Source organism: Anthonomus grandis, chromosome 13 (assembly GCF_022605725.1).
Source record: "Anthonomus grandis grandis chromosome 13, icAntGran1.3, whole genome shotgun sequence".
Classification (NCBI taxonomy): Eukaryota; Metazoa; Arthropoda; class Insecta; order Coleoptera; family Curculionidae; genus Anthonomus; species Anthonomus grandis.
Genome location: NC_065558.1, coordinates 12,978,956 through 12,999,717, shown reverse-complemented (window position 1 = coordinate 12,999,717; position 20,762 = coordinate 12,978,956). Strand labels below are relative to the sequence as shown.

General features: G+C 31.4%; 1 protein-coding gene across 1 annotated transcript in view; it reads right to left on the bottom strand.

The window, feature by feature from the left end:
• Positions 1 to 1,829: 1,829 nt before the first annotated feature.
• Positions 1,830 to 20,762, bottom strand: part of LOC126743754 (insulin-like growth factor-binding protein complex acid labile subunit) — a 93,881-nt gene continuing 74,948 nt past the window's right edge. The window contains exon 5 of the mRNA XM_050450971.1: positions 1,830 to 2,662. Within this exon, the coding sequence (XP_050306928.1) occupies positions 2,057 to 2,662 (606 nt within the window). The 3' untranslated portion in view covers positions 1,830 to 2,056. The remainder of the gene's footprint in view (positions 2,663 to 20,762) is intronic.

Below are 20,762 nucleotides of genomic sequence, written 5' to 3'. Positions count from 1 at the left end.
CTGTAAAAATTTATTCAAAAGTCAAATGTTAAAGAAACGAAAAGGGCTCTTATTCCTATAAAGTCCTAAAGGATTTGAAGTCCTAATCACTTTATATACAATCTATATTAGGCCATCTTCGGGGCGATAAAAAGTAACATCTTTTCTCAAAGATGCTTACATCTCAAAGATGCTTACAACATGCAATGGTCTTTTTGCCTTAGTCCAAAAGAAGTAAAACCAACTAATGACCCAACTACAATCAAATTCTGCTGTCTTTAAATCTGGTTGTCGAGTGATACTGCTGGTATTAACATGAGGATGATCTATAGACTGAAACGTCGGCAGTATTAAAACCAAAAACCTGAGTTTTATTTGACACCAGATCCAACTCAATTAGCAAGAAGCATAAAAGATTTTTCAGTCACAAAAAAAAACAACACTATATAATAAATATACAAACCAATTGAGATGGTTGCAAACCTCTACAAATGAAAGTTTTTGGTAAAAAATTATTAAATTATTAGATTTGAAAAAATATAAACGGCTATAGCTCCCAAAGGAAAAGTTTTTTCCATAGCCTTTAGTAGTTATAGTTGTTTATATTTTATAACATCTACGGGCATTATATCGATTAAATAACAGCAGGCGCGGACTATAAAGAGGTGCCTGACAAGGGACATATGCTGCGTTCTAGATTTAGCTGCTGGATATCGATATCGATTGGATATTAACTTCACTGCTTCACAGCATAGTTATCCCTTATCTATGCTTCACACACATTATTTTTGTGGCGCTTACTGGTTTGAAGAATTAAAATGTAAATTCAGTTAAATAAATATACATTTGTATTAATATTTTCCTAAAAAATTAGGAGAAAAAGTTTAATTTTGTTATCCAATACTCAATAAATACTTGACAAATATGTGATCTTTTATACTCGTAATATAACCTATAAAGATGACACTTAACTTGCCTGTGAACGATTTTTTTCCAATATATGTGAACCACAGAATTTTTTAGCAAAAAAGGAAGTTTTTAGTTCTATTATTAATTAAAAGGACGCAGTGAAATCACTCAAAATATCCTTTTAATACTACTAATACTATATGAAAGGTACACCAGCCAAACGTAAACAACGTGTGGAACACTGTGTGTAAATTTGGCGATTTACAGAATCCAAATTAAAAATATTTATTATTTTTAGTGGTTAGTGAATGCAATTCAGTTTCAGCTAATTATCACTTTATTTTCTTGTGTTAAAATTGAGTACATACTGGCAACATCCCAAGCAGCAAGGGACTGAATCAACGTTAACGAAAAGTCGACTGGCAAAGTAGACGTTTCTGCACCAAAAATAAATGGTGAATACACACTATAAAAAAAACATGATAATAAACGCAATTTCTGGGAGAAAAATGTTGCATGCAGACTTGAATTCTTAAAAGAAACAATTATCTATTCTTAGATAACAATAATATAGTAATTAAAAAACCGTTTGATTAGAGTGAAGTAACTTAATTAGTTGCACAATTTTCTATACTCAAACTGAGACTTACTGTAGCGCAGGCGTAACTTTGCTTCAATTTAAAAACCTTACTAAAACTATATTTACCAAGAACAAAATGGTGATAGGTCAAAATTGAAACATTATGTATATGTCGATCATTTAAAATCAATAATACATCCATTTAACGTTGAACTGAAGGTTAAGATCGACGTAAAATACGACGTTAAGAAACAGAAACAAACTTTTTTTCAATTATGACATTGTGCCGTCTCATCAACAACGTTGATTCAAGTGCCACCTGTAAAGATGTTGCGCTCAATCCAAAACAGCCAATGTTTATTCTAGTGTATTCAATGTCCTAAGATTATATGATATTGTTAACATATTGGACACCCTGTAGAGCTAATTTTTTTTATTATTCTAGTTAAAAAACTTTATTCTTTGAGGTTTCGGAATACTCTGTATCAACTAAACTTAAATCACATATTTCAAGTACTGGCTCGAAACTAAAAAAACAAATATAGGAACTAAATGTATAAAAGAAAAAAACCAACAACATGTAAGGACTCAAAGACCGGTAACGACCGACCCATTCGCAATCCTTTCATCTTTTTTAATTTCATCGATGGTGGACACGGACAGTTTTCTTTCCATTAAATCCAACGAAAATTGAAAACTTATTTGCTCTTTATTGAATAAACTGGTCGTTTGGTCGACCGTAACGTGATTCGATTCGGCTTCGGTCCGTTTCGCGCTTAATTCGGCCGTTCTTCGATGTCGTTGCACGCAAGAAAACACCACGAAAATAATCGAAAACACCCCCAATGACACTATAGAGATCAGTCCTATGATTAGGCCTCGATAACTTAATTCTTTATCGTTAGTGTCACCGTCGTAGTCGCACGGGGGGATCTCATCTAATATTAAATTCGCTACTTTTTTACCGGTTAGAACACGGGGCAAGGCACAAGTTGCATTTTTAAATAAGTCCGATTTATTCACACGGAAAAATAAGTCTGTTATGTGGCACAGTTGGCACCTCCAAGGGTTTTCCTGTAGGTTAACCCTTTTTAATCCCTCCAGGTACGCGATAGTGGTTTCGTTCAGGCCCTGGATTTCGTTGCGGCTGAGATCCAGGAATTCCAGTTGTTTTGGAAATATTTCTGGATTTATCTAAAAGAGAAAGAACATTTTATAGTAATAGAGTTAGATTTACTTGGAAGTAAGGCTTTTTAATTGAAATACTTGTCTATTTTTTCCATAGCTTTAAATTAAAAGAACCTCAAAGGTATGTTTTTTTTTAAATTTTTTATTTAAATTTAATGAGTATTGGTTCTCTATTAAGGTCCAAAGATAGACGTATTACAGAAATTGAGTGATCTGTTTAAAACTGTAAACTAAATGGTACAGACCGTACTCAAGTAACAATTTGCAGTCACCTAAGTTGATATTACTCTTATTTTCACAACATATTTTTGTACTATAGATGGTAGCAGTAGTAATTTACACTTAAAACAACGACGTGCAGACGTGTACAATTTTTCGAATCAAAAACCCAGTAAGAATAACGTTTCCTCATCGTTAGTTGATCGTCTGTGTTGAGCATTTTCTGTGTGTTCGCTGTAGAGGGAGCTTTTTGACATGTTAAGAGTTTTAGGAAGAAGATGAAAAACAAAGCTAGAGGAAATAAGAGAAAGAAAAAGTATTCAATTCAACATAACCTACTTAATCTATATTTTTAGTTTTATAATTAATTTTTTGCTTGGAATAATTGAGATTTATTATTTTCGTTTTGCTTTAAAAAATTAAGAGATATAAATACTTTAAATATTCTGCAACTTACTACAGACGCAAAAAAAAACTTGCAATGGAAGCAAAATGCCTACAACTAGCTTACCTAAAGTTGATTTGGATTATGTAGAATCAATGGAAGTGGCGGAAGATAGCAGTGAAAAGGTTGTATTAAATTTTACATATTTAATGTTTAAAATACTGGGTTTACTTTATGTAAATGGTTTCCTATCATTCCTTCATGGTTCCTATATCCTAGTTTATAGCTTTTCTTTAAACAATCAGTTTGAAAACAATGGTAAATTTTACAAATTTTTTAGGATTTATATAGCAGCAACAGCAATGAGAACTCAGAATGTAATGTTAACATTGCATTCTGAGTTTATATTTTTTGAAGAGCTTATGGTTTTTTTTATAAAATTTAAAGTTTTTGTTTATTAAAGTTTATAAAGAACGTGCTGCATACGTGCAACAAACTGCAAACAATAATTGAAGTTTTAAAATTTTAGGTTAGGACCATCTGTTCTTCCTCTTGCTTTAGGCTAACCAGGGACAACGACATGACAGCGGGTTTCTTATGTAACCAATAAAAGAAATTACTTTTTTTTTCGAAATCCGCTATAAATTCATGGCGCGCGTGTTATTTAGGGCTAAAATAACATTTTTTTACAGTAAACTATGTTCCGTTTATAAATTAAGTGCTTGTCAATCTTTCAAAATGGGTATTTTACCCGTATAATTCACTATATTAAACTACATAAAAAACAAATATTAATGACTGTTCAAAAGATGGATTAAAAATGTTGTATTTTTGGAGTAGCTCCCTACTGGCGTTATCTATTAGTTTATTGTTAAAAAAGTAATTAATTTTTCAGTCATTACGACGTCCTTCCGTCCAAAAATCAGTAACTCTAAAAACGTTGTAAAAACGGTTAAAAAGTTAACGGGTTGTCACTGCGTAACGCTGAGACAACCAAAAAAATCTCTTTCAAATTGGTGTAAAACGGGGTTGTCTCTACGCTTAAGACAACGTAACAATGCAACGTTGCGATGTAATTTGCAACGTTGTCGCATCGAAAAATTGTTAATTGGGATAATAGTTGCTTCAGATAAGCCCCAAATTAGTATTAGCCCTTCACTTAAAAAGTGTATCTAAAATCAAACCAACCTTCAGATAAAAAAGACATATCAAAAAACACTCTCCCAAAAAAATACTCCGTCACTCGGCAAACCCATCATAAAAGAAGAGTGGCATCAGGTGCTAGCATACAAGATTCGATCACCTGATACCCAAGAGGCTTGCAAACTACGAAAAGAAAAACTTTTAACTACTAAATTTATTCGATGTTTTCCAATACTAAACAATGGGGACAGCTCAAACTAAGATTTTAAAGTAAGGGTGAAATATAAAAACTACTTAAAATTGTTAAAAGATACGTTACGATGTGGCCGCAAAATACTGTGATAGACGGCCAAAAAGTAAATTCTGTAACGCAAGCTCATTAGGCTTTGACGCATCAAAAGCAACACCACCAATGTCACATACTCAGACTACAGTAGGGATAACAAATGTTAAGGCAAAATATGTGCAGATTGGTTCTAGCAAGGAGGCTAGCTACAAGTAAGTCCCATGTGAGAAAATATAAAATTTTCCCAAAAATCTAGAGAAACACGAGATGACGAAGAGATTTACCAAGTTTAAACCAATTTCGTAGAGAAATCCAGTGAGGATAAAAATCAAGTTCTAGCTTTTGTCAGTAAATGATAAAATTATATAAATAACTGTATATTGTTTAATTACATCCAGTAATAAAAAAAAATTCTAGTTAAGTAATTAACAATGATTATCGTTTAGGATGACCAAAACATCAAGTTGAACCATCTGTATAAAAATCTGACGCGTTCGAGTATTTCAAGGTCGCATTTTTTTACACCTTCAAAAATAGGTCATGACTTCTAGTCCCGCCCAAATCGTCAGACATTTGAATATGACACTTTTTTGAGTTCACTTAACGTCCCCTCTGAATATCTGACACGCTCGTATAACTTTTTTTTCTTTTCTTTTTCCTACCTCTTTTTACGATAACGTTCCGCTCACCACTTGTCAGATGAATATAGAGTGTCCCGAAAGTAATGGGACATAGAACAACAGTAGCTTCCTTACATCAAAATAATGTGATTGAGGTCAACTTGCCTTATTCTAACCTTAATAGTAACTGAAATACTGGGTGTCAAAGTATTATTTGATTTATCGTTTTTTTCTCATAGGTCCTGAACCAAATGACATACTGACATGAAATTTAGAACATACGAGTCTTTTAAAAAGAAAAATAAAATTTCGTATAAAGTTTTCGTTTTTTCGGTAGAGGGCGCTCGTTGCGTTAGTTTTTCCTTTTTTAAATCCCCTAACTTTTTTGCAGCTCCATATATTGGTTTAAAAAGTAACAAAATAATTTCCTTTTTTAATATTACATAAGAAATGTTTACCGTAATGTGAGGCTACTTGCCCACCCCGGAGTAACTTGCACACCACGTGTATTTTTGTTTCCTTTTTTTCTTAGGTTATGTTATTTTGTGTTTTATCGCCGGCTTTCTGTTGTTACAGGTAAATAAAGTATAAAAATGGTTCGTACGTACAAAAAAACTCCGGGAGCAAGAAACTACCGGAATTACTCAGAGAACGCCTTGCGGTAGATGCAGTAAATGCGGGTATGTCGAGGAAATTAGCAGCCGACATTTTCAAAGTAGAAAGGACCACGTTAGGTTGAAGACTTCTTGGTGCACACTCGAAATCAGTTGGTCGTCCAAAGGTTTTAAGTGATCAAGAAGAGGCTATTATTTCAAAGACATTGGGTGTTGTAGCAAATTGGGGATTTCCTCTCACAAAAGTTGATATTCGTGACGTAATAAAAAAATTCTTGGACAAACAAGGAAAAAATGTTCGAATATTCAAAAATAACTTCCCTGGACCTGATTTTTTACAATTATTTATAAAAAGGAACTATTTAAGCGTTAGAATGACTTCAAACATAACGAGATCCAGAGCATCAGAGGATCGTAATGAAGTTTTAAATTTCTTTAATAATATTGACTTAGCAATTAGAGAAGTGAAAAGCTCAAATTTGTATAAGTATGATGAAACCAACGTTACAGATGATCGTGGGTCCAGGAAGGTGGTAGTGCCAAGGCACACGAAGAGAGTGGAATGAGTTCAGGAGCATTCCCGGGCTACGATCAGTTTAATGGTTTGTGGAAATGCCAATGGGGACTTTTACCACCAATGGTTGTATATAAAGCTTTGAATCTTGAACATGAACTTATTCGAAAAGTGGTTTTCCTGCTTTTCCTGCCTCACGTCGAATCCACCAGAGAAAATAACGACCAGATGATTCTCGTTGGTGACAACCTGGCAAGCCACTTTTCACCACAGGTGATAGAGGCATGTGGTACAAATAACATCTACATAACTCCCTTCCCAGCCAATGCCACGCATTTAATGCAGCCCCTTGATGTGGCCGTATTTGCGCCTATGAAAAGAAAATGAAGAGAATTCTCGATCAGTGGAGAAAGGAGTCGCGGTTCCAAGGCTGTATCCCGAAAGAACAATTTCCGAACCTACTGGACAGCTTGTGGAAAGGGGTAAGTCAAAATGTAGCAGAGAATATCACATCAGGACAACTGGTTTGCATCCTGTAAATTTTTCAAGTTTTGAAGCGCATTCCTGGTGGACTAGAAGATGCAGACATCGAAAGAGTCTTAGACAACAGCTTGGTTGATTTGTTGAAAGAGCACCGTGAAACAGGGACTAAAATTTCTTCTTCCTGTTCTTGGGAAATATTTTTTTGGCGGCCCAGAACAGGCTGTTTTAGTATCAATTTTATCATCTCATTTAAAAAAAAAGTGTACGCCACTGAGATATTTTAAATTAAAAATAATTTTTAAATTCCTCCTTTAATTTGTGACAAAAAACCTCTCTCACCTTTTTTCTGTATGTGGCGCCGGTTTTATGCAAAAAAAACGTCTTGAAGCGTATTTTTCATTTCTTTAATACATTATCAAGAACTATCTAATACAACAACATTAAACCAGAAAAATAACAATACTAAAATTTTAAATAGGCGTAAAGCTACAACAAGTGTTTAAAATGACCTTCCTCAGACTTTCAAAAGAGTCAAGTCTTCGCCTCATTGATTCTCGTATTCGCGCAAATATTCCTAATGTATTTCTTATTTTCTTACAGCCGGCTATAATTCGATTCCTCGGGTCATCAACATTTTCGACGAGAGTGAAATAAACTAATGACTTAAGAAAACCCGAAATGCAAAAATCTAGAGGATTTAAATCTGGCAATCAAGCAGGCCAATATTTTGTACCTTCCCTACCTATCCAACGATTTGGAAATACTGTATCTAAGTGATTACGTACATTGATACTAAAATGGGCTGGTGCACCATAAATGTTGCCTCAGCTGTAGAGGAATTTCTTCAAAAATAATAGTTAACTCTTCCTATAGGAAATAAAGGTAAGATTCTCCTGTTAGACGTTGTGGGAGGTAATATGGGCCGATTAAATGATCGTCAATTAATCCAAGCCATACATTTACTGAAAACTGATGCTGAAAATGAGGCTCAAAGATTCTATGTGGATTCTCCTCAGCCCATAAGTGATTATTATGGAAATTTTGTATGCAATGTCTTCCAAAAGTAGCCTCGTCAGTAAACAAAGTATCATTTAAAAAATTAGAAATTTGAGCGATTTGATGAAGAATCCATTGGCAAAAAAATAGACGCTGAAAAAAATCTCTAAGTAGGAGAGCTTGCACACGTTGAATATGAAATTGATACAAATGAGTTTCTTTAAGGATTTCAAATACAGTGAAGTTGCTTACATTTAATATGTTGGTAATTTTTCGAGTACTTGTTTCAGATGACTCCGCAATTAACTCTAGAACTGTTTCTTCTAGTTACACCGTTCGTACTTGTCGAAGGCGCCCGCAGTCAGCCGTTTGTTTCTTAAACGTACCATTTTCACGCAAACGTTGGTGAAGACGAGCAAATATTGTGTGATGGAGTACTTCGAGCTTACCGACCATTTCCATTACTTCGGCCATATATGATATGCATATCTGACAATTTCGCATTTGTAAAATTTTCCATTTTTTTCGATAAAAGAAAAATTAATTACTTATTAATAATAAATAAAAGCTTAATCGAAATGATCCAGTTTCTCCTAGTCGACTATAAATTCTTTGGAATAATTTATGGTTTGGTTGTTGTCTATCTGGAAATATTTCGATCTCCAAATTGGTAAACAAATTATGCCTAGGCGTTACTTAAAACGATTACACTTTTTTATATTTTTTTAAATATTTAAAATAGTTGCTCCTAGCGACTTTAACAAAGCATAAATTTTTTGTGTAAAATGAAAAAAGAAATTTATTTTGATACTTTTTAAACAGATATATGGGGCTGAAAACAAGTTAAAGCCATCTACCGAAAACACCAAAACTTTATACGAAATTTTCCTTTTCTTTTTAAAAGACTCGTTTCGAATGTTCTAAGTTTCATGTCAGTATAGTCATTTGGTTCAGAACTTATGAGAAAAAAACGATAAATCAAATAATACTTTGACACCCTGTATTTCAGTTACTATTAAAGTTAAGATAAGGCAAGTTGACCTCAATCATATTATTTTGACATAAGGAATCTACTGTTATTCTATGTTCTATGACTTTCGGACACCCTATATAATATACCTCATGTATTTGTACATACTTACTAATCTTCTAAATCCAATAGGTCCTCATGACGCTTCAGTAACTGCAAATTTAGCATTCAAAATTCCGCTACTATAAGTGGTAAAACTGTTTTGTGATTTCATATTTTACATAATAGAACAGATCTTGATTTAAAACCCATTGCTTTCTTAAAATAAAAATCCGAATAATACCATGCAGTATTACCCAATATAAAAAGCCGAACATAAAGCAATAAACAGGGCCATTATATAAACCGGTATAATAGAGTACACGAACGAACCTTCGGTTCATTTCCGTTTATAGATAGTAATAAAACTCGTTCCGTTCCTGGACGAAGAAAAATCAATTCAAAGTATGGAACTGCCGATGCACCCGCCGCCGCTCCAAGAAGAATGAGAATTTATAGCGGAAAAAGTTTTCGTAGAAAATAAAAACTAACGGGACCGGAGATTTTCTTTGGCAAGACTTATTGGGGCCTCTAAAAAAGTGGAAAAAACCGCTTGTTCCAGAAAAATATCGAGCTGGTTCAATACGGTCTTTTGTGTGTTAGATTTAGTTTCAATAGTTAAAAATTATTGTTGGATTTAGCTTTGTAATGTAGAAAAGTTATTTTGCGCAATAGGAAGGAAAAACTAAATCTGCTTTATTTGACATTTAATTTATAATTTCTCGCAAAAATTACACACGCTATACTCTATTTCCTTTTTGGTGAGGGCACAGTGCCTCATTATTTATGCATAAATATAGGGTGAGTCTTCCATTTTTCTACATGTAAGAAAATGATAAACCAGGCTGTTTTTACCAATTTTAAGTCCTGATTGGTCTCAAATACAATAGGTCGTAAAATTCGGAAAAATTGTTTTCTAGTTCATTTTTATGACAAACGGGTTGCCAGTGTCGTCCCGACTATGGATATTGATTTTAATTTTTAAGTTAAATAATTATCTGTTATGAAAAAATTATAAATAATGTTGGATTTTATCTATTATCTATTAGATATAGATTTTTAGAAAAAGTATGGTTGGTAGGTATAACCTATATTTATTAAATTATAATTATAACAAGAAATATTTCTTAAAAGCGAGCCTTATTATAAAACTATGGCAAATAAAATGAAATATAAAAATTTGATTAATACCGCAATTTGATTGTTTTTTAAATGTTTAAAAAATTGTTGTAAAATTTCATTTTTTGATACCAACCAATAAAAAATGCAACTTTCCAAACATATCTTATCATTTATAAGAAAGGTACATAAATATAAGGATCTTTTAATTTATTAACCATATTTACATATCTTACAATAAAAATATTTACTAAATATATAAAAAAAAATCAATTTATAAATCACACATTTCATTACTCTCATCGCTTTCATCCGAATCAGACATTCTCACTGTTATAACTAAGGGTTCGACAGTTTCTTCTAGAAGATTATCGAGGGTCCACATCTTTTCTTCTTCTTTTATAGCATGATTCACAGCATTGCTCTAGTTTTCTTGGGTAACGTTATCCACATCTTTCAATTTAAAGGTTTTATTATTTCTAGCAACAAATCCTTTTACTTAAGACCAAATTAACTCTATAGGATTTAATTCACTATGGTAAGAAGGCAAACGAAGTACAGTTATATTGTGTTGTGTTGCCATTTCGTCAACAACGTGTCTTTTATATTTTGATTTATTTTCTGTAACTATTGTCAGAAGCTCTGCTTTTACCGTGTCATCTCCAAAAGGTATTTCTTTTTCGGTAAGCCAGTTTTTTATTTCCCCTTTTCGCCAGCAGGATGATGGTAATTTTTCTATTAATCTTGAATGGTAGCTGGCATTGTCCATAACAATAATTGAATTTTCGGGAATTGACTTGATCATTTCGGAAAAATAATCTTCAAAAACATCAGCGTTCATTTCTTCGTGGTAATCCTTAGTTGACTTCGATTCGAATTCAAACAGACCGCCATTTAAAAATTCTTTATAGCTCCCAATATGTGTAATTATTAATATGTGGCCCTTACCAGAAGGAGACTTCAAGCCAGTCGATAAACCTTCTAAAAAAGCCTGACGGGAGCTTCCAACATTTTTATCCAGCACTTGCTCACGGTGTGTCCTTCGTTAAGCCAGGTTTCATCCGAATAATAAATGTTTCTTCCTTCCTTTCGATACTCCTTAATTTGCCTTAAATACTTTCTTCTCCAACAGACTATTTCTTCTTTATCTATTAAAATAGATTTTCTATTTTGCTTTTGTCAAGAAAAATGTAATTCGTGTAAAATTTTCCATAATTTTTTTCTTCCCATTTCTGATACATTTTCGTCTTCTTTTATAAGTGTCAAAATTTTGTCGATAGTTGGGATTTCATTCTTAAAATAAAATGAATGTACTGTCCTCCTGATGATATGCTTTACTGTCTCATCAACTGCTATCGGCTTCCTACCGGCAGTTTTCTTTACACTCTTCTTAGGCAAGTTCTTACGATTTTCACTTCTTCTGTTAATAAGAAGTCTGTAAATTGTTGCTTTACTTATGCCTGTCATATTGGCACATGTAGAAACTAGATTTCTAACAGTACTTAGAGGCATTTGATGCATAAGTGCATCATGTACGTTTAGTACTATAGTCCTTGCTTTAAAATCTAAAACTAAAACACCTTTACACACTACGGGGCTTAACTTTGACATTCTTACAACAAATGCGCAACAATACTGAAAAATAAATTAAGTTTTTAGGATATATCTACATTACATACCATAAAATATAACCTGTTTGCATTTAAGATTGCACAATTTAGGTACCTATAATACTTATACCTCCATATTTACCTAGCTAGACAATATCTACTTATAAGGGTTAAAAAGAACTTGTTCATTAGGTACTTAAGTAATTCAAAGAATTTATGGCTAAAATTGGCCTATTTCTTGCACTATTAAATAAACCCAACAAATGAAAACATTCAGGTCTTAATGTACTTGAAAAGTGGGACGCCAATGGTTTACGACCGTTTTATATCGACCCTTTCGTGTGCTCCTACGAATTAAGAAATGGACTATAGCAGTTACATCAAACATCATTAAACTACGCAGTTTCTTAGAGTGTAACGTAATAGTGTGTCATATTTTAAAGAAAGCATTTCTTAGTCAATTTTAAATTTAAAAAATATATAACGGACGTGGCCCTGGTTTTTCAAAATGTTTGGTTTTTAACTGTAAAAAGTTATTAAGAATTTTTTTAAAACTCCCATCTCTCTAAGTTAGTGTCACTGCAAACCTCGTCAAAAGATAAGTAATATAAACTTTTATAAGACTTTCTTCAGTGATTACCTAGTGATTAAAGCTAAGCTGTTAGTTTCCTTCTGTAAATCAAGTTTCCTTAAAGTCAAGACGTAAACATCGATCAAAGTATTAATATTTAAGTCCGAGTACATCATTGGAACCCAAAAGATAAAATAAAGACCAATAAAAAGTCTGGGATCTATGAGATTAATTGCAAGAATTGTGATAAAAAGTACATAGGACAAAGCAGAAGATCAATTAATGTCAGATTTAAGGAACATGTGGCTCATGTGAAATATGGAAGAGTTGAAAAGTCAAGTGTATAGGTCACTTTGTAAGGATAGATAACTTAAAATTACTTAAACCAGTTAATAACAATACAAAATTAGATGCATACGAAAGTTTAGCAATATTCAAAAATCAAAAAAATATTCTTAACAGGGATAAAGGCCCAATCCCCTATAGTCAAGATAGGTAAGAAACAATACTTTAAATATATTTGCAAGGTTTAGAAATGCTTTTAAACAATCAACTAATAAAAGGACAGTAATTTTGTCAAACCAGACATTAACTAAAATTTGTTGTACTTGTCACCTTCATTCAGCTGACACTTGTTAATTTACTTACTCACTGAATATGGATAATGGTACTAAGTACAAGAAATGTATACCGAAAACAGTAATATACCAGTTTATTTTAAAAATGCGTTGAAGTTTATGTTAAAAAAACTATCAATATAAAAAAAGTAAATATTTTATTGTTCTTTGTTGCCAACACAAAAAATAAAAGCACAAAACTACAAACAAAAAAAATGTTATTCTGCTGTAAAAACTGTTTTATTTTTTCTTTCTTTTTTTTCTTGTAGCTTAAGTTCTTCCTTCTCAATGACATTTTCGTAGAAATATCTGTACTCTTCTTTACCAAATGCCAATTGCTCCTTCATATTTTCAATTTTTTCCTTAGACAGCTGACCAAGTTTTCCTGCTCGGGGAAGTCGTTGTGTGGGGTCTGCTTCAAATTGGCGCTTCATTATACACACTTCTTTAAATGGGGCTTCTTCTTTATATGAATCTTTGTATAGATAATAACCAAATCCTTCAACTTTGATCCATTTTACTGCATCTCTAAATTGAACTTTTTCATTAAGTGTGTTTATTTTTCTGTTTACCACTTTTAGCTGGTTGGCTAAATCAGAAAAAAGGCGAAAATGTGACTCCATATAAACAACGTGGTTATTCTTACTGGCTTTACTGATAATTTCTCTGCACTGGCCCGGAAGATAAATTATGCTGTGTGTTCTAAGAACTTTTTCGATTCGACCAAAGTCGCGATCTGAATCCAAAAACGAGTGTCCAACTTCGGGAAACTTATGTTCAATTATTTTGAAGGATCCTTTAACAATAAGCAGATGATATAGGCAAATCATCATAAAATTTTTATTCTGGCCTGCACATGAATCTGACCAGATTATTAACTGATCTTTTTCCCTTATTGCAGCATCAAATTCAATTAAAGTCAGCGGTGTGTGGTTTATTTGAATGATGTCCTCTCTTGTCTGGTGAAGGTGCAGCGTTTCCAGGTAAACGCTTCTGTAAATAGTCAATTTTTTTTCTGCCAATTTGATATAACGAGCCGAAAGCCATTTTACACACTCTGGTTGAATTATTTATAATAAGGAATTATTTATAATGTGTTAAAAATAAGTGGGTAAATGGGGAAATGGATCTTTTCATTAATTAGTTTTTATATATTTTAGATGGCAGACACAAAAAACAAAGAGATCAGCAACGGCTTCTTCAGCTTTTCGATGAACTATCGACAGATGATGTTAGTGTCCTTCAACGTGATACCTTCAATTTTTAACATTTCTCATTACATTTTTATATTTTTTGTTTATTTTCTTTACTTAACATACCTACATACTAAATTAAAAAAAATTGTGTGTTATTCTTGTGTAATGTAATTTTTTTTATTAATATTTATCTAAAATTCCTATTTATAAAAGCAAAATCATTTTACACGCCGGGTAATACTGAAACTCGAATATCATCTCATCATCTTTCAAGGGCCTAAATGGGTAATTTAAGAAGTTATTATTTAATTAGGAAAATTCGTCTTAAACATGAAACGATTTACTCGAGCTAAAATATGAATAGTTTGATCGATGTTAACGTCTTGGCTTTAAGGAAAATTGATTTACAGAAGGAAACTAACGGCTTGGCTTCAGGGTAATCGCGGAAGAAAGTCTTATAATAGTTTATATTAGTTAATTGTTGGCGAGGCTTGCGGCGACACTAATTTAGGGAGACGGGAGCTTTTAAAAGCTTTTTTTGGTTAAATATAATACTGTTAATAAGTTTTTAAAAGTTTTTTTAAAAGTTTAGAGCGAACTTAAATGATAAAGAAGTGTCTAGGGTAAGGAAGTTTTTCTAAGGATTTTTTGGAAAAAGAAAAAAAGATTAATTTTCTTTTATAATTTGTTCAAAAAGCCTGTTATAAAATGGATTGTTAATTCAGTAAAAAGGCACAAAACTTTATAAATAAGCGCTTAACGAATTGTAAACCATTAAAATAATTAATAGGCAAGTACTATTAGTTTAATCTGCAGCATACGATAATAGAAACACAAAATATTCTAAAAAATTTCACAAATTTTTCAACACGTGAGTTAATTATTTTTCGAATACATTGTTTAGATGTATTTCTTTCTCGATATTTTTTTTATTTTTTATAATTAATGTTTAGCTCATAATATGGAAAATAATTTAAAAACTATATAATAAAGCCCATACTAACTTTCAATTATAAACTATTACTTTCATTATATTAATATTTTATGTTAAAATATAATTTTACACTGCACATAATTTTTTTCACTTAAAAAATTATATGTATTTGTATATTTAGAAATAAATTATTAACAATATTATTATAAATATGTTTTTTTCAGAAGCTTATAGTTTTAATATAGTATTACTTTTCTGAAATACATAGCGAGAGTTTGTCCAGTTCCCAATGAACCAGTAATTAACGTATACATTTAGCAGAAATATCTATTTTAGTTTCTGATATCTAGACTAAGTTATCACTGTTATCATCACCGCTGGATTTCGTAAAACTAATGACAATTTCCAAGTGACTAATTATAGATCTATCAGCATAATAAGTACATACCATTCTTAAGATTTCTAAGAAAGTTTTATCTGCAATGTTATGACTATCCCCCCTTAGTCACAACTTATTGACGCACAAACTTCGCTTTATTGCTGGCCATTCTACTGAATTAAACTTCCTAATTTTTACTAACTTTCTGGCCAAATTTCAATTCCATGCCTTGTACACAGACTGCTCTAAAGCCTTCGACAGGATTAATCAACAAATATGTTACTAAATTAAATAAAAATAATGGGTTAATCAGTTCTTGCTAAATTGAATCGTATTTAATAGATAGAACTCAGGTTATTAATCTAGAGAGATTCATGTGTTATCTGATATACCACAAGCATTACAATAAGGACTTTTGTTATTTAATATTTATATCAACGATGTCTCTCAATGTTTTCACCACTGTTTTTTACTGATGACTGAAAGATGTACCCTACAGTGATATCGCCTTATTATTGTGACAAGATGACTCAAACAGGTTAGCTACTTGATACAATTATAATTGTATTATATTCTATGGATTTAAATATTTTAAAAAATCACTCAACATGCTTCAGTAGAAATCGGTATATAGGTCGGTATATTGATTATTCTAACTATTCCAATAACAATATTCTCAATATCCTTAAATTTGTTTTATAAATAAGGATATAATATAGGTATCATACTTAATAGAAAATTAAGTCTTATACCTCACATATCTGAAGTCACTTTTAAAATACTTTTGATGTTAGGCTTTTTTAAAAGATGCTTTAGAGATTTTCAGAGTTAGACTCCGTTCGTTTTCTTGTGCGTCCTCACTTATAATCGAGTATCGAATATCAATCGAGCTTACCATAGATTCCTTAGATATATAGTACGCAGGATAAATCTTTCTAATACCAATTTTTAGTAACCTAAATATTATTAAATTAAGAAGGTTAGAACTCTTAAACGGAAGGAATTTGAATGACGTATTATTTATGATATTCTTCATTCCTCTATCTTACGCCAAAACTATTGGCAATATAAGGTCATTCTCAAAATCTAATATAGATTATTGATATTATAGTAAAAATTATTTGTAAGACTTAAAAGAGATTTTTTTATTAATTGATAAAATATCGATAAGAAATTATTATGACCTTATTGACTTTAAAATATTAAATAAATATTAATTTAAGATGACTGTTATTTTCATCGAATAAAAAGACACTATTAGAAAAAATAAAATTACTACTATACACAAGATTGATTCTTTAGGATAGGAATTTTTTGAGGGTGGACATTTTTTAAACTATGGATAAAACCAAAATAACGATCCTGTACGCTGCTTCCCTATTATAATAAACATAAATAAAAAAATTGATTATTTTAATTTAATTTTGTTTTCCAATGATTATAACATTCGACTGATCTACTGACAATCAAAAAGTGATAATAAATAGGTTAGTGCCTCTATAGTAACCCTAAATAACTGAAAATTGAACTTGCCTAAGCAAATGATTACAATTGATAACAAACACATTGAAGTGAGTCATTATACTAAATGAGTATTTAATGATAATTTATTTTGAATTACAAAATTATATTAAAAAAAGATGAAACATTTAGGGCATAATAAAAATATTATACAGTATGCTATAAATTGGTAATGTCAAAGAAGTATATGATAAATTTTATTTGATTTATTTGTGTAATTGCAGAAAAGTTTGCAGTAATATACTTCTTTAGCAAATTTGGTAAAAATTAGATATTTCTATACTATATGTATTTTATTTTAATTAAAATTTTTTCTCTCTGTGATGTTGTTTTATCATCATTGCATATGATTTGGTTGACAATAAAAGGATAATATTATTTTTATTGTTAGCCACCCCCATGTTATGAGCCCTATTGTGAGATTACTGCATAATCTAATGCGCTTCATACATGATCAGATGTTATACTCTACACCCACCTCTAATATAAAAGCTTTTAGAATATACTAGTTCCAGTGATTAGGTTAATTTCTCCAAATTAATAATAATAATAATAATAATAATAATAATAATAATAATAATAATAATAATAATAATAATAATAATAATAATAATAATAATAATAATAATGTCTTTATTAAAATTTACAATTGGTAAATTCTAAATGGTGAAGTTGAAGCTTACTTCCTAGCTTAACCATACAAATCAGCTTGAGGTTAGATATTACAAAAAATTTCAAAATGTATTTTAAATAATTGCATAGTTACAAAATATTAAGTTCTAACTGCCTATATGCACAACTTATGAAATTTACAATAAGTTAAAGAATAGATATTTAACAACACTCTAGGCTAACAGAGATCAGTAATATAAGTGCTTATTTTTCGCTTAAATATAGAAGGTGAAATATACTTTAACTTAGGAGGAATTTTTATATATTGCAGATGAATACAGTGACTGAAGCTCCTCTCAAATAAAACAGTTTTATGAAATGGAGGTGTAATAAAATGCTTAAGTCCAAAACATGAGCGTCATATCTAAACTTAATTTCTGATAAAGGTAATTAGGACATTTTTTAAAGACAATTTTATTACAGAGAACAAGACTATGTAGTAACCTCCGTTCACTCATATTTAGCCATCTCATCAAGCGTAACACTCACACCTTTATCAAATTTTCTCATTCCATTAATTAGCCTTACACAACAATTTTGAATGTACTGTATTCTTTTTATATCACTAATCAAAAGGCAGGGGTCATACAAAACATCACAGTGAGTGAAATGAAACAATACAAGACTGTCATATAAAACTTTTTTTAGTTTTTTATTAAGGAGCTGCCTCTGACTATACAGTAGCTTAAGGTTAATAAAAGCTTTTTTAATACATTGATCAATGTGCTCAGTGAACCTCAACTTAACATCTAATAAAAGTCCAAGATTTCTAGCCACATTACTACAATTTATTAGTTGACCATTCAATTTAATCTGAACAAATTTCTCATAAGTGTCTCTGGAATGCAACCTACCAAAAAGAAAAACCTTCCATTTACTTGGGGTTAAACTCAAACAATGATTTTCCGATGCCTTTGCTAGCATGTTAAGGTCGTAAGATACCTTATCATTAGCTTCTAAGATTTTTTTAGGAGGAAAAGAGAAATAAACCTGTGTATCGTCGGCATATAGATGGACTTTTGAATATTTGAGACTTTTACACAATTGAGACGTATACAGGGTAAAGAATAGAGGACCAAGAATAGACCCTTGTGGTACTCCGCAAGAAAGATCCATAGCCGAGGATTGCTTCCCATTGAGCTTCACTATCTGAGTTCGACCGGTCAAATATTGCCGAACTAGAGAGCGAGCACTCTCCCCAAAACCTAAGAATTTTAGTATAGCCAGTAATAGTAGGTGATTTAACCTATCAAAGGCCTTGGCGTAATCAGGTAGAGTCAAGATTGTTAACTCATTACAATCAGCTGACTGTATAATATCGTCAGTTACTTTTAGAAGAGCAGTAGAGCAGCTGAAGTCTTTTCGAAACCCGGACTGAATAACCGGCAAGATATCAAATCTGTTTACGTATGTTCTGATTTGGCTTTCCAATACCCTCTCTAAAACTTTTGAGATGACAGGGAGAATGCTAATAGGCCTAAGGTCGGATAATTCAGTTGGAAAAGAGACTTTTCGAATAGGGATAAGGTATGAGGACTTCCGAGAATCGGGAAAAGTTGAAGATTCAATACAACAATTAACAAGATGCACTAGAAATGGAAGAATATATGGACAGCAGTGAAGCAGCATCGACAAGCCTATACCATCTGTCCCAATGGCCTCAGATTTCATTGAGAATAAAGTAGATTTAACTTCTTCAAGCGTTGCTAGCTGAAACTCGAAGTTTCCTACCCCTTCCTTAGCATTTAGTAGATAATAAGACAACATTTCTGGATTAGACGCGTTGGAAGATGCAGCATTTATAAAAAAGGTATTTATGATTTCAGGGTCACCCAAGTGGTCAGGAATGGTGTTTTGAGGCTTGCAATATCTGTTTAGCTGACGTAGTACCTTCCAGTTATTTTTGGAGTCACCCTTTTGTAAGGTGTTATTGAGATAGCACTTCTTCTCTTTTTTCAACAGCCGCTGTCACTTGGTTCCGAAGTTGGCGATAGTGTTCCCAATTTAATTCAGTTTTTTGTCTTTTGTACTTGGACAAGGCCCCATTTCTAAGATAAATAAGATGTTTGATATTATCTGTGATCCAAGGACTTCTTCCTTTAGTAATTCTGGCCGTTTTAAATGGCGCATGTATATTAAAAAGATTAAGTATACAATCATTAAACCTATCAACTTTAGCATTAATATCTTCCATATAAAATATGTCATCTAATCGAGAATTTAATAAATCTTGGTAAAAATTATCATGTATAAAATGTTTAAAATCCCTGTAAGTTAATAGGAAGGGTGGAGGTTTGAAAATCATAAGACGTACTTTACATAAAACGACAAAATGATCTGATACCTGAAAATTTGAATCAACACTACTATTCTGTACCAAATTTATGTTTGAGCATATAATCAAATCTAAGAGGGAGCCGTTTCCAGCTAAGCCAGGCCGAGTGAACTCATTGATAATTTGACTTAAGCTGTATACCTGAAGTAGAGAAAGAAACCTTTGCGTATCGATAGATTCCAAGTTATTTACCTTTATATTAAAATCTCCAAGACAGAGGAGATTGTCACACGACAAAAGATATCTACAAATGTTAGTTTCAAACACAGTCATAAAATCATTCATATTAGTAAGACCCGGGGGCCTATAAAAAACACCTATGGTGCTTAGAACACCTTTAGTTTTAAACTGTATCCATATTTGCTCAGAAAAATTGCAGACAAAATCATTTAAAATAGAATATTTTATGGTATATATATCGTGTTAGAATTAACCTTTACAAATACCTGCAATTTACGATAAATTTAAAATTGTAAAAAATCAAAGGTGTAAATATTTTAAATATAATTTTTTTAAAATTTCATTAAAATGCCAATATTAATGGATTTTTTTCTTTAAAATAATAAAATAGTAAATATTTTCATTAAAATTATTCCAAGCAAACTGGATTTTTTTTGTAGTATAATTAAAATCACTTTAATTTTTAAATAATTTTAAATTTTTATAATCAATTTTATTAAAAAACAATAAACCACATACAATGTAATGAAATTTTTTATCGTTGGGATTTCAACGAAATTCATTAGTTTGTTACCATTTAATTTTATTTTTATTAAAACTAATTCAATTTAGTGATTTATTTTTTTTTAATTTAATTAAAATC